The following is a 14,032-nucleotide window of genomic DNA, read 5'->3' on the forward strand; positions in this document are numbered from 1 at the left end:
ATACAATTTATTTTTATATATATATTTTTATATATATACACATTTAAGGATTTCAAATGTCCACTGTTCTTATTGCTTTAGTATTCTTTAACTCATGTAAATGTGTAAATATAATATCTTCTATTTTGAAGTATTGTAATTGAATGCAAGTGTTATCTGAAAATGATGCACTCAGAAACCAGGCCGCAGATTCGCGGCATTCGGCCAAAAAAACAAAACATTTAGATTAATAGTGGTGTGCACGAATTAAAATAAATAAATCACCCAATTAATCTGAAGAAACTAATATCATTTATTTGGTGATTAAACTTTGGTTTAAATGCGCTAATGTCTTCTTTTTGTTAAACACAAAAGCCAAGAAATATCTCCCGCTTCGTGTGGCGAATGTGTCTCCCCGCGTCCACGGCGCAGCGTCACAGCAATGGTTGCCCCCTTTTGTTCACCCGAGTTTCTGAATAATTCCCAACACAATGACACGATCGGGGTTTTATATTGTTTGCTGAAAGCTGTTTTCACTGTACCCACGCTGCCCGCGAGCTGGGCCCCGGGACTACCTCATGAATTAAAGACGAATCTGCGACCCCCTTTTTCCGCCCGGGTGTGAGGAGGTTTTCCGCAGCGCGCAGTCCGGAGGAACGTGGAGTAGTAAGTGTTTATAACGTGGATCTGTGGCGTTTCGCGGAGGGAGGCTCGTTCTGTGACACGTTCGCTCTCGTCTTTTGCAACTGTAACGTCGCAATACATGTTATTTAGCCATTTTGATTCCAGCAACAACACAAACGACACAACAGAGGAAAAACCCTGAAACACAAAAGAGCCCTGTTTGTTTCCCTGGCATCATATACTCCACGGAGGAGGAGAACCATTGCATCATCATCCTCCTCCTCATGTGTGATATAAACATACATGAAGAACCCGATCACACATGTTGTAGTTTACTAGAAGCTTGAGGTGCTGCAGCTCAGTGTCTGGTCCTCACAGGATGAGGTCATTGTGGAGGGAAACACAGCAGAACTGGGATCCGCTCTTAACTTATAATCTGTTCACAATGTGACAGACTTCTACCACAGTTTTATTCTTTACTGGTTTGCTGAATGGGACCAACATGTTCTTTAGCATCAAAACGACGCCTTCCTGTGCAGCTGACGTCTGATCCGTGAACACAGCTACACATTAGCACGTTGAATCAAACTCACCGAGCTGAATGAAAACAGCGTCGATTAAAGTGGGAGGAAAACCCCGCCGGACGTTAGCCGCAGCTAACTCGCAACGTGAACTCGTGAGTGGTGGTTGTGTTTTTTACTCTGTTCGCGCTGCACGCGCAATGCGAATTGTTGTTGTTTGCTAGCCGCCGTTAGCTCGTTGGCTAGCAGAGGCGCCAGCTTCATTGTTTGAGGAAGCAGCAGCAGCGGCTACATGCTACGGCTAACGTTAGCTGCACTGGAATACACTTCAGTCCTGTGGTTAGCTTTCAGTGTTTTCAAGCTAATTAGGACCAGAGCATCGTTTCATCTTTTCTTCTGTTCAAACCTATGATCACCACATGTTTACTAATTAGATCTAACGTTGTGCTTTTGTGTTTGATCCACTGCACGACAACTTAGCGAGATCCAGCAGAAACAAACACACTGCCGTGAACTGCACCTGTGATTCCAGTGACAGAAACATTACAACTTGTTTGCATCTGTGAATGGAGGGTCGTGGTCACGTGACTGTGCCCTGGCAGGTGAACCCAGCGCCGGACTGGTCTGAGCGTGACTGACAGCTCCAGTGACAGCAGCGGCTCACTCGTGTGTTGTGTGTTTTGCCCAGGCGAGATCCACACTATGTGTAACCGATCCCCCTGTGTTGTCTGTATTCCAGATGTAATCTCGAGCAGCATCTGTCCCAGCGGTGGCTGTTGGCACAATGGGGCTGGACTTTGATGTAAAGACGTTCTGTCACAACCTGCGAGCCACCAAGCCGCCGTACGAGTGCCCGGTGGAGAGCTGCCGAAAGGTGTACAAGAGCTACAGTGGCATCGAGTACCACTTGTATCACTATGACCACGACAACCCGACCCCTGCACAGACTGTACCACAGAAGAAGAGAAAGGGACGGCCTCCTCGCGCCTCCCTGCCCGGCTCCGGGGACACAGACGACGGAGGAGGTAACGGAGGCGGGGGGCACGGGGGGAACACGCCCGGGAGTCCCAACCGGTCGGACTGCTCTCACTCCCCGGGCAGGGAGACGATGACCTACGCCCAGGCACAGCGCATGGTGGAGCTGGACATCCAAGGACGCATTCACCGCATCAGCATCTTTGAGAACATTGATGTGGTGTCAGAGGACGACAGCGACGCAGAGGACGCTCCGACGTCCGGGACCGGGGGCGGCGGCGGGGGGGTGTGTAACGGCAGTGACGGTGGGAACGGGGGCAGCGAGGTGGGGGGGAGTGGCAAGGACCGGACAGATATCCCTTCGTCTAACGGGGGCAAAGCCACCCCCAAGTCTGGGAAGCATAAGAGTAAAGAGAAGAAGAAGGACGGCTCCTCCCATCACCACAGCGCTCAGTCGGGACCTGCCATCAAGCTGCCCGAGGCCGTGTTCAGAGAGCTGGACCAAGAGAGACCTGAAGCTCCTCCTCGGCCGTCTTCTTACTACAGGTCTGTGTGGAGAATTAGGATCTGATTCTTTGATAATCAGATAGAAGGTATAACGGTTAGGGACATACTTGTTGTTAAATACATGACAGGAATTGACATTTCTGATCATACACTCCCAATTGATCAAACACTTTTCTCTGACATATCTCTCAATCCCTGCGTTTTCTCTTCTTCGGTGCTCAGGTACATCGACAAGTCTGTGGAGGAGCTGGACGAGGAGGTGGAGTACGACATCGACGAGGAGGACTACATCTGGCTGGACATCATGAACGACAAGCGGCGGCGAGACGGCGTGACGCCCATCCCACAGGAGGTCTTTGAGTACCTCATGGACCGGCTGGAGAAGGAGTCGTACTTCGAGAGCCACAACAAGGTACCTCAACTTGTGTACTGAGACGATATCTATAGCACTGACACGTGTACAGAAGTTCTGATCTCCCCTCGTGCTCCCCTCTCTCTCTCTCTCTCTCACTCTCTCTCTCTCTCTCTCTCTCTCTCTCTCAGGCCGACCCCAGCACCCTGATCGACGAAGACGCTGTCTGCTGCATCTGTAACGACGGCGAGTGTCAGAACAGCAACGTGATCCTGTTCTGCGACATGTGCAACCTCGCCGTCCACCAGGAGTGCTACGGTGTGCCCTACATCCCCGAGGGCCAGTGGCTGTGTCGGCGCTGCCTGCAGTCTCCGAGCCGAGCGGTGGACTGCGCCCTCTGCCCCAACAAGGGAGGAGCCTTCAAACAGACGGACGACGCGCGCTGGGCTCACGTGGTCTGCGCCCTCTGGATCCCGGAGGTAAATCCTCACACCTCCACGTGCACGACTGATGAGGAGGCAGTGTTCCTCTGTGCTGGTTTCAGTTTTTCAACTTTCCACAGTGGATTCATAAAGATTTTGATCTTATTCATTATTGCTGACACATTCCATGGATGTTATCAGATGTTTGCTCAGCTCCTTTGGTCACAGAAGTGCAAGTTAAATAGTGAGAGATGATCCATAACCAACTGAATTTCATCTGCACTTTTTACTACCCTGACCCTTTGATGAACACATTGTAATGAAGTTGATTTGGCCTCTCTCCCTCAGGTCTGCTTCGCGAACACGGTCTTTCTGGAACCGATTGACAGCATCGAACACATCCCTCCTGCCCGCTGGAAACTCACCTGCTACATCTGCAAGCAGCGGGGCTCGGGCGCCTGCATCCAGTGTCACAAAGCCAACTGCTACACAGCCTTCCACGTCACCTGTGCCCAGCAGGCAGGCCTCTACATGAAGATGGAACCCGTCAGAGAGACCGGGGCCAACGGCACCTCCTTCAGCGTCCGCAAAACGGCTTACTGTGACATCCACACGCCGCCGGGGTCGGCCAGGCCTCTGGCGGGAGTGGGCGGGGCCAGCATTGGTTCGTCGCACAGCGAGGGGGAGCTGGAGGAGGACGACGAGCCCAGCATCTGCCACGACGACGACTCCAAGGGCTGGAGCTCGGAGCGAGCCAAGAGAGTGAAGGCGAAATCCAGGCTGAAGATGAAGAGGGCGAGGAAGATCTTAGCTGAGAGGAGAGCCGCTGCTCCAGTGGTGTCTGTGCCCTGTATACCCCCCCACAGGTGGGCACACACACTTACCTTTTTGTATGAAACTATTTGTGGAACAGCTGATTCACCAGAATCCCAAATCATCACAAATCGATAGGATGTTTTTTTCTTATGTCTAATAATTCCAGAAATCTCTCTGTCCGTCTGAATGAAGCTAACACATGTAGACAACTTTTTATTTGATCAGCTTCACACTTGACGTGTTAAGGACCTGATGAAGTGCAGTGTTGAACACGTGATACGTTCAATACTAATAAACTCTGAACAGAAAGGGAACCGGCGCTCTGTAGCAGGGATGGCTGGGACTCATCAACGTGTGTGAAGTTGTGAATCATGACAACATGGCGTTCACCACAATGTGCGCATTCACAACAACACAAACTGATTCTATGGTTCAGGGCTCTACACTTAACACAGCCGCGGTGGTGCAGCTTCTCAGGACTGACTCCTGCAGCCGGTCTTTATTGGCCACAGCTCAATTACAACAGGTCACTTTTACAGTTTTAGAAAGAAAGCTGTAACCAGCATCACCACAGGCAAAGAAAAGAGCCCATTCAGAAGAGGCAGGTTTAAAATGGTAAATGGTTTTGTATTTATAAAGAGCTTTTCCAGTCTTGATGACCACTCAAAGCGCTTTACAGAACAGTTTCACATTCACCCATTCACACAGACATTCTTACAGTCATCTATTCGCAGCACTTTGTTATTCTATGGGGGGCCATTCAGGGTTCAGCATCTTGCCCAAGGACACTTCGGCATGCAGATGGGTCAGACTGGGGATCGAACTGCCGACCTTCATGTTGGAGGACGACCACTCTACCCCCTCAGCCACAGCCGCCCTGCACTGGGCACTGCACTAGTTCTAAACCAAGCCCTGCAAGCTCCAGAGGTGTAGTTCTGTTCATCACTCTTATCCCCTTGTTCCTCTCCAGGCTCAGCAAAATCACCAGCAACCTGACGGTACCCAGGAAGAGCCAGTTCATGCAGCGACTCCACAGCTACTGGACCCTGAAGAGGCAAAGCCGCAACGGTGTGCCTCTGCTGCGCCGGCTCCAAACCCACCTGCAGTCCCAGCGACCTATCGAACCCCTCCCGACACCGCCGTTGTCACAGCTTCCTCCAGTAAATATCTTGAGTGTTTATTATTATTATTATTATTATAAGTTTGAGCTGAACCTCGTCCAGACGTCTGATCACGTTTGTGGGACTGTGCTTGTTGGTGTTACAGCGGGACAGCGAGGAGAAGCAAAGTGCGTTGAAGGAGCAGCTGAAGGCGTGGCAGAGGCTGAGGCACGACCTGGAGAGAGCCCGGCTGCTGGTGGAGCTCATCCGCAAGAGGGAGAAACTCAAGAGGGAGACGGTGAGACACGGATCGGATTGGTTTCTGTCACTAACCGAAATCTCTATACAAGCAGCAAAACACTATGTTATCTCCAATGGGCTTTATAGTACAGTGGTTAGAAGTACACAAGTCTTTACAAATCTCAAAAGCCATTAATCTGTGGTAATATCTCATGTTAAGAATTATTGGTTACAGTGGGGGAACACATTTTAGTGGAACACACAATTCAAACTGCACAGACTTCACAATTCTTAATTAACCAGTCAGTGGTGATGTGTTGTTGAATGAAATGTTTTCGTATTCAGATCAAAGTGCAGCAGATGGCGCTGGAGATGCAGCTGACTCCTTTCCTGGTGCTGTTGAGGAGCACGTTGGAACAGTTACAAGAAAGAGACACTAACAACTTTTTCACTGAGCCTGTTCAACTGGCAGAGGTAAAGACACAAATATATACACACACACACACACACACACACACACACTCAGTTGGCATAATTACTCTTAAGTTTGTGTTCACATCATGGGTTTGTTTATGTTTGCCTTCCCCATCTTCAGGATTTATTTGTGGTAATTATGTGTTCACCAGGTCTATCTACAGTCTGATACAACATCCCTGTCACATCTCTTACCTTTATGAAGCTTGTATGGTTTTTAAAAACTTGGTACAAGTATCAGCAGCAGAACATCAGTGTCAGTCAGGCTCCTGACATCTTTCTCTTGATGAAGGGTGTAATAAAATTAAAAAACTACTTTTCCTGACCTCTGCTTTTTGAGATTAAAGGTAACTAGAATGAGTGTCTGATGCTTCTGTCTGATCCCTACCCACCACTCTCAAGGTGCCCGACTACCTGGAACACATCGACACTCCAATGGACTTCCAGACCATGTGGAACCTGCTGGAGTCCCACCGCTACCTCACGTTCGAGGCCTTCGAGGGAGACTTCGGCCTCATCGTCAACAACTGCCTGAAGTACAACGCCAAGGACACGGTCTTCTACCGCGCCGCCCTGCGACTCCGAGAGATGGGCGGCTCCGTCATCAGGACGGCCCGGCGCCACGCCGAGCGGATCGGCTTCGACTACGAGACCGGCATGCACCTCCCCCGAGAGCCAAGTCCCGACAGCCAGTGTGACCAAGAGAGGGACAGGGAGAGGGAGCGGGAGAGGGAGAGGGAGAGAGAACGGGAGCGGGAGAGGGACCGAGACCGAGAGAGGGACCGAGAGAGGGACCGAGAGAGGGACAGAGAGCGGGTTCGAGAACGAGAACGAGAAAGAGAACGAGACCAGCCGCTGTCTTCCAATGAAGATGGTAAGTGATCTCTCACTTCAGTGTTTTGGCAGCCGACACAATATTTTCTTGAGCAACAATTGGAAAAAAATAGACAAGGGTTGAAAACACAGGATCTCTTTTTGTTTGGCAAAGAGAACATGAAGGAGATCCGATTCCCTGGTTAATTAATACCTCACATTTGGAGAAGATACAATATGATCTAAAATGACAGGTTCTCAATGTGTCAAGCTTTGGCAGGCGAGAGGAAATTTAACACTTGCGCCCCATTTTCCTGTAAAGCAAGAAATTAATGTGAGTGAAATTCTGGAGGGAATTAACCTTTATTCCTTCCATTATTTCTCTCACATTGATTTGGGAGAGGAGGGGGGGGGGTGGACTGTCTGGAGGTCACAAAGGGATAAAAGGCTCAGAGAATGAATCAGACTTCTTTTAGAGATAATGTTAAAAAGTGTGAAAGGGAAACAGGGACATACAAGTTAAGCTTCTTGATGTATTTTGTGTCCATTAATTGTCAGTTTCAATGATTTCCTTGTCACAGCTATTAATTGCTGAAATAGTATTTTAATGTCAGTGGATTAAGATGCAGAATGAGAATATATTGTAGAGACAAAAAGCTCTTTGACCCAAGTGAAGCCTTTTGACCAGTAGATGGCGCACGTCATTCATGCAGGAAGCCAAAAACTTCTTCATATTTCTTTGCTCTGAAATCAAGGTGTATTCATGTTTGTCACTAGATTAAATAATTAGTTGCTTCAGCACAACATGGGTCTGGTAGCACGGACACTGACCATCATCACATTTGACTCTCTTCCTTCCTCTGAGGTTGATAAACAGCTGTTTCACTCTCTGCCTCTCACAGACCTGCTCCTGCCAGAGAACAGGCGGCGGCTGCCACTGGAGGAGCAGCTGCATTACCTGCAGTCGCGTCTGGACGAGGTCAGCCTGGGGAAGCACAGCATCGGCCAGTCTCGTCGAGCCAAAGCTCTGAGGAAAGAGATCAGCGTCATCAAGAGGAAGCTCGCACACCAGCGGGAGGGAGGCTCCGGCCTGGGGGGGCGGGAGTCGGGGGGAGGAGGAGACCGGGGTCCCTCTCTCACCCATCACCCGTGCTCTTCGGGCCACCATGACGAGGGGGGAGAAAGCAGCAGCCAGGAGATTGGTGGAAAAGGTGCGTCTAGGAAGTTGTGTAATATAATTTGTGTGCTACATGAATATGTTAAAGGAAAGTTACACACTAAACGTCTGCATCCACTCCTAAATTATCAACCTCTCTCCTCCTCAAGATATGAGTGTGTCCTCGTCGGCCCTGGCCCCAGAAGTTGGTCGTCGGACATCTGTCCTCTTCTCCAAGAAGAACCAAAAAATGGCTGGACCCCCTAAAAGGCCGGGACGCCCTCCCAAGAACCGGGACGCTGGCTACGCCGGGGCAGGCGTGAGCCAGAGTCCAATCGGCCCCCCACAGCTCCCCCTGCTGTCCCCCACCCGGCAGAGGAAGAGACCTCGAAGCCCCCGAAGCAGCTCCAGCTGTGACAGTGACAGTGACAATGACGACCTGCTGCCAGGTACAGTCAACGCACAAACAGTTTATACAATAGACACAACACAAATCTTTGAGTTACACACTGAACTCGCTCTGTCTCTTGTCTCTAGGTTTGCCCAGTAATGGTTTTGATGGAAGGAACCAGCCGGTCACAGAGAGCTTCCGTGTGTACAGGAGTGAGTCTCGTCTCCCTCGTTCCAGCTCCGACTCCGAGTCCACGACCAGCAGCAGCAGTAGTGCAGCTTCCGACAGAACCAGGTGACCAGTGCACACACTCTATATTCACAAGCAGGAGGCGTGGTGTTAGCCTCAAGCTCCTTTAATCCAAAGTATTATGTAACAGGTCTATGGAAAGAGAAAGGAATAATTTGCAGTCACAAACCCTGAGACACTTATCTTTGCAGGTTTATTGATATGATTAGATCTTTGGCTCATGGTTCTTATCAACCTGTTCAAACAAACTCCTGATTAAAAGGTGACAACTCAGTCGTGGGTCATATTTCATAAAATGAGTGTTAAGAAGTTTGTTTCCTTGAGTTCTTTAACCTCCCTGTGGCCGGTTGATGAAGAACAAATGAACAATTTGACATTTCGTGAATATCACACCTTGGCTTTGACTTCCTGGAGGCTTGTCATCACTTTGAGGCGGAGAGACCACAGAGATGCTTGGAAGTGACTTGTGGTGGCTGCTAGTCATAAAACAGGGTCAGCGGTCCGGCCTGTAACGTCTTGTGAAACCAAAGCTTCTTATCTTTTACAGTTAGTTTATGAGCGTATTTAAAAAAACAAGATGTAATGTGTGGATGACTGTGCATAGGAACAACTGTGCATGGTTCATTAACTAGTTCCACAGTTGGTGCAGGGATGGGAAAGTGGCTCTGATCCTCTCAACTTACTTTCTGCAGGAAAAAGTCAACACCTCGAGATTATAAAGGGATTTAAGCAGCGTTTTGTTTTTGATAAACAGAAGTATAAAAACATAAGATCCTCACAAGTGTGTTGAATTCTACACACTTGTATTTAAGTTATACACGTGTTAATAAATGTGTCTCTTTTCTCTCGCAGTACGACCCCCTCCAAACAGGGCAGGGGGAAGGCGTCATTCTCTCGCTCGGCCTTCCAGGAGGACAGCAGCGAGGAGACGTCTGGGACCGAGAACGATTCCTATTCGGTTGGAGGATCGAGGAGCGTTTCACATTGTGAGCAAACTTTTCTCAAACTCACCAACACGCCCCCATGTGTCAGTGCATGCACAAGTAGTTTCTCTCGATGTAGACCGTGAGTGTCTAGTGCAAATTTCAGGATTAAAAAAAAAACGTCAGAGATCACGAACAACAGACAGATGGAACAGATTTTCAATATTTGAATCGTGAGAACGCAGATACTAGACGATCCAGTCGAGACACAGGTCCTCCCTCTTGGTTTTTAAACAAACGATTTCCGAGTCATGGACTTTGGAACTCACAGAAAGTCAGGTGCTCACATCAGAGTAAATACAAACATGCTGCTGGTGTAGTCAGCAGGCTGCCACTGTTTGTGTGATGTTTTGCACTGAAAAATCAAAGAGAAAAACAACACTTATACTGTTGCCACAATTCTTCTTCTTCTTCTTCAAAGTCGTATTCAGGCTGTAGGCTTATGTTTCCGTTCTAAATACGCAGCATCCGTTAGGTGGCACTTCCCACTCGACCTGCTCTCATTGGCTGTAGCTCACTCACGACTGGATCTCCCAATTTCAAATCGTAAAAAATCAAACATATTTATATAAATATTGCATTCACCTTGTTCTACAAAAAGGAAAACGCAATAACGGTCAATATTTCTGTAAAGTATCACACGTTGTTGTAAATCCCTGTGAAGATTGACTTCCCTACCAATAAAGCTGACAATGAATAATTTCTAGGAGTAAGGTTGGATGATTGCTGGCTGTCTTCCTGATCCTGTGTTTGTTACCGTCAGTGGTGCGTAGCCGGTCCAGATCAGGATGTTGGATGACCTCAGATGACTACAGCTCCCTGGAAGCTTTGGACCTGGTGTGGGCCAAGTGCAGAGGTTACCCATCATACCCTGCTCTGGTGAGACGACACAAACTGCCTCTGCACTCCCCAATGTACCTTAATGGCTGCATATCTAACCCTCCTCTCGTTCCCGTTTGCCTGCAGATAATTGACCCGAAGATGCCCAGGGAGGGGGTGTTTCACCGAGGTGTCCCAATCCCTGTCCCCCCTTTGGATGTGCTGAAGCTCGGGGAGCAAATGACCCAGGAGGCCAGGGAGCACCTCTTCCTGGTTCTCTTCTTCGACAACAAGAGAACCTGGTCAGTGGTCATCTCGACTCAGCTTTTACACAAACTCATTCAATCATCGTCTGTTTAGTTTCTTCTGTGTTTGCTCCCACGGTCATTCTGTCTTGTTGACGATGAAATGAAGAGTAAAACCCAAGAAGGCAGAAGGTGACTGGGCTTCTGATGTTACTGAGAACTTGCATGTTTCCTGCGGTGATGGTTCAAAGGAAACACAACTCATTGTGCTGAAGTGCAAGACGACAGAACCTACGGCAGAAATAGGCCAAATGTGGCTTTTGAGAATAGGAGGGAAATAACACCTCATCTTTTTAGGTCAGAGTGTGCTGCTGCACAACCACTGACTCTTAAGGGCTGTGAGGTCTTGACGACAACAGCCACTGTGCTAAAGATTCCAGGAAGCATTCCGGGGGTCGCCGGTTTCCAGGTTATTGATTGGTTACTTGGTCTGTTTGGCCTTTTAACAATCTATCAACTGTAAAGACTTGATGACGGAGATGTGTGCATTGATCTTAATTAATCACTGTTTTAAAATAAGAGTTAACCCTTCACCGTCTCTGTGTTGGTGCGTGCAGGCAGTGGCTCCCTCGCTCCAAGCTGGTGCCGCTCGGCGTGGACCAGGAGCTGGACAAGGAGAAGATGCTGGAGGGCAGGAAGTCCAACATCCGCAAGTCGGTGCAGGTGGCGTACCACCGCGCCATGCAGCACCGCAGCAAGGTGCAGGGAGACCCCAGCAGTGAAACCAGTGACAGTGACTGAACACACGTGAACCATGCGTGTGGATCCCTGCACGCGTTGTGGAGTACGTTTCTTTAATCGAGAGCCCGGCCCGACATCAAGACACCAAACAAACAGTGCCAGCCGCACTGAGTGGAAGAAGACGTCCACTCCATCAGCCCCAAGACGCGCACACTCATGCACACTAAGCCGTATTTAATCCGACATGTAAAATATTGTAATTAAGAGAATTGAAGAAAAAAAATAATAGTATTGATTGATGAAAAATTACATTATGTTCCGAATCCTGAATCCGAATATTCCTTGTATGTGGTCGATATATATGTTTAATACGTTTACAGAGTCAAAAGGTGACTATGACACTATGATGTCTGCACAACTCTGCCTTTCCCTGTCATTCCTACACAACAGTCACACGTGTGCGTTTACGTGTGTGAACAGGGAAATGCATGTAGTGTACATTGATGCACACACTGTGGGCACGTTTTCACACGTGTCACCCGACTCCAAAAACAACCATGACAAAACGAGAAGCCTGGCGCTGGAGCCATTAGTCAGTGGAGCACAAAGACTGTTGCAAACCAACGTTAATGTTATTTATTCTGCTTACTCCTTCACAACAAGCTCCACCAGCTTGATCCATGAAGAACTACTTCTAATCACTCCGACCCACACGAGACCCGGCTGTGGTGCTCTTACCGTCTGTCACTCTGTGATCATCACGTCTCCCGTTTTTACAGTTTTTCTTAACGTACGTCTGTGGCCGCTGGTCAGAATCACGAGGACTGAACTGAAACACGTGATGGCCTTGCACTCTCTCTTAGTCTCAGGCTGATGGCCTTAGAACTTTTATATATACAGATTACACAAAGATAGAAAGTTTAATAAAAGGAATTGAGTTTTTTAAACCTGTGGCTCGTGTTGTGGTCACTGTGTCGCTGCCTGAGGGGCGCGCCGTGTTTGTTCACCCTCAGGAATCTTCCTGGTCTCCTGCTCGATGGTTGTGGATCATTGTGGGAAGTTTTTAACCCTGCCTGATTATTTCTGAAGAAACAGGGAGGACCTCTTGACACCATGATACTAATTAACACATAGTGACAGCACATCACTGTTTGCTATCTGTGCATTTTATAAGGACTGCTCAGCCAAGGCCTCACTCTCTCTCTCTGTGTGTGTGTGTGTGTGTGTGTGTGCTGTGAAGAAAGATTTTACCAATTTATGTGTTGTTCGGACACTGAGAAATATAAAACAGGCTGAGCTGCGGCGCTTCATACGTGGCCCAGGATGCATCTGTGTTCACACAGCGACAGAACGTGGCCTCATGTGGCCCCACACCTCCTCTGACTGTGTTTTCTCTGATGTGATCGTGTTCAGACCTGAATTTCTCTCTGACCTCTAATGATCAGATCACCTAAAGACGGATGCTAACACTAGGTCTGAACTGGGTGCATTATAAGCTCCAGGGTCTATGTGACTTAAACACTTGAGTTAACTTCCTCTTTCATGAAAACCATAAACTCACCTTGTCTCAACACCTGACACCTTCAGGAAACACTTGTGTAGTGACTTCCTGAAAACAAAAAGTGTCTCTGAGAAGCTTTTATTAAAGAAAAAGAAGATCAACTTATTGGACTATGCACCAACTCATAGATTAATGACCTGTTTCCTGCCAAATTAATAGGATCACAAGTAAACAATAAATAGCAAATAATACGCCCAAAATACAAATCCATTACATCTTATATCATAAGCAACAAGATAATAATAATAACCTTCTTTAACCAAGTTCTGGCTCCTACAACGTGATCAACTTGCATGTTTCCCTGTAACAAAGGGAGTTGAGTTACAACAAATGGGTCATGTGCTCAGCTCAGACATTTACTGTGCTGAACATGTAAGACGATGACTTCTGTGTGTGTGTGTGTGTGTGTTTGTGTTTCAGGCTCTGTACATCCCTGCTACCGGCTCTGCAGGTTTCATGGCTCATCGCAGTATTTTGTTTATGAAGAACCGACTCAGTGTAAACCGGTTCTGCCAGCCAGGCGACATGGCTCATGTGGCTTCAATGATCTGTTTTGCCCATTACGAGGATTTATAGATCAGTCTTTCCACACACGTTGAAGATCCCCCACCCAGGTGGAACACCCACCCACCACAACCTGTTGAAGTGCGACCCAAGTGACGCCGCTCTGAGTGAAGACGCCTCGCTTCCGGCCCGACGCTCAGCAATTGGGTGGAAAAGACAGATAAGCATCAGTCAGTGGTTTCGACAGAATGTGGCAAACACTTGAGGTGTTGAAGAGACCTGGTGTCTTTTTTTTTTTGTTCTAGCTGTTAACTCTCAAATCTGATGAGCCAGTTTGTAGTGATAGTTTTTACTGGTTGGATTTAAACCACATATCACATCATTTCGGAATCAGCCTAAATTACCTAATTAAAGCGACGCCATCTTTTATGTCTCTGTGTGTCTTTATCTGAAGGGCAATTCATAACTCCCACAGAGCAACTAACTTGTGTTTTCACCCCTGTTGGTTGGCTTGCCTGTTTGTAAGCAATCACACAGATCACCCTGAAACTTAGTGGAAG

General features: G+C 48.0%; 1 protein-coding gene across 2 annotated transcripts; it reads left to right on the forward strand.

Annotated features, from left to right (window-relative positions):
• The first annotated feature begins 391 nt into the window (after nucleotides 1–391).
• Nucleotides 392–12,354, forward strand: brpf1 (bromodomain and PHD finger containing, 1). Of its 2 annotated transcripts, none has more exons than XM_053425381.1 (16): nucleotides 392–1,279; nucleotides 1,864–2,645; nucleotides 2,829–3,018; nucleotides 3,150–3,437; nucleotides 3,729–4,246; nucleotides 5,167–5,356; nucleotides 5,463–5,594; nucleotides 5,882–6,010; nucleotides 6,413–6,884; nucleotides 7,726–8,034; nucleotides 8,150–8,428; nucleotides 8,517–8,664; nucleotides 9,472–9,605; nucleotides 10,366–10,481; nucleotides 10,569–10,723; nucleotides 11,284–12,354. In XM_053425381.1, exons 2-16 carry the CDS (start codon nucleotides 1,909–1,911, stop codon nucleotides 11,465–11,467), a joined length of 3,981 nt encoding a protein of 1,326 aa, XP_053281356.1. In that variant the 5' UTR covers nucleotides 392–1,279; nucleotides 1,864–1,908; the 3' UTR covers nucleotides 11,468–12,354. The 2 variants fall into 2 exon arrangements, with proteins under 2 accessions (XP_053281356.1, XP_053281357.1); XM_053425382.1 differs by having other exon boundaries at nucleotides 392–645.
• The last annotated feature ends 1,678 nt before the right edge of the window (nucleotides 12,355–14,032 follow it).

Source organism: Pleuronectes platessa, chromosome 6, assembly GCF_947347685.1.
Source record: "Pleuronectes platessa chromosome 6, fPlePla1.1, whole genome shotgun sequence".
Lineage (NCBI taxonomy): Eukaryota > Metazoa > Chordata > Actinopteri > Pleuronectiformes > Pleuronectidae > Pleuronectes > Pleuronectes platessa.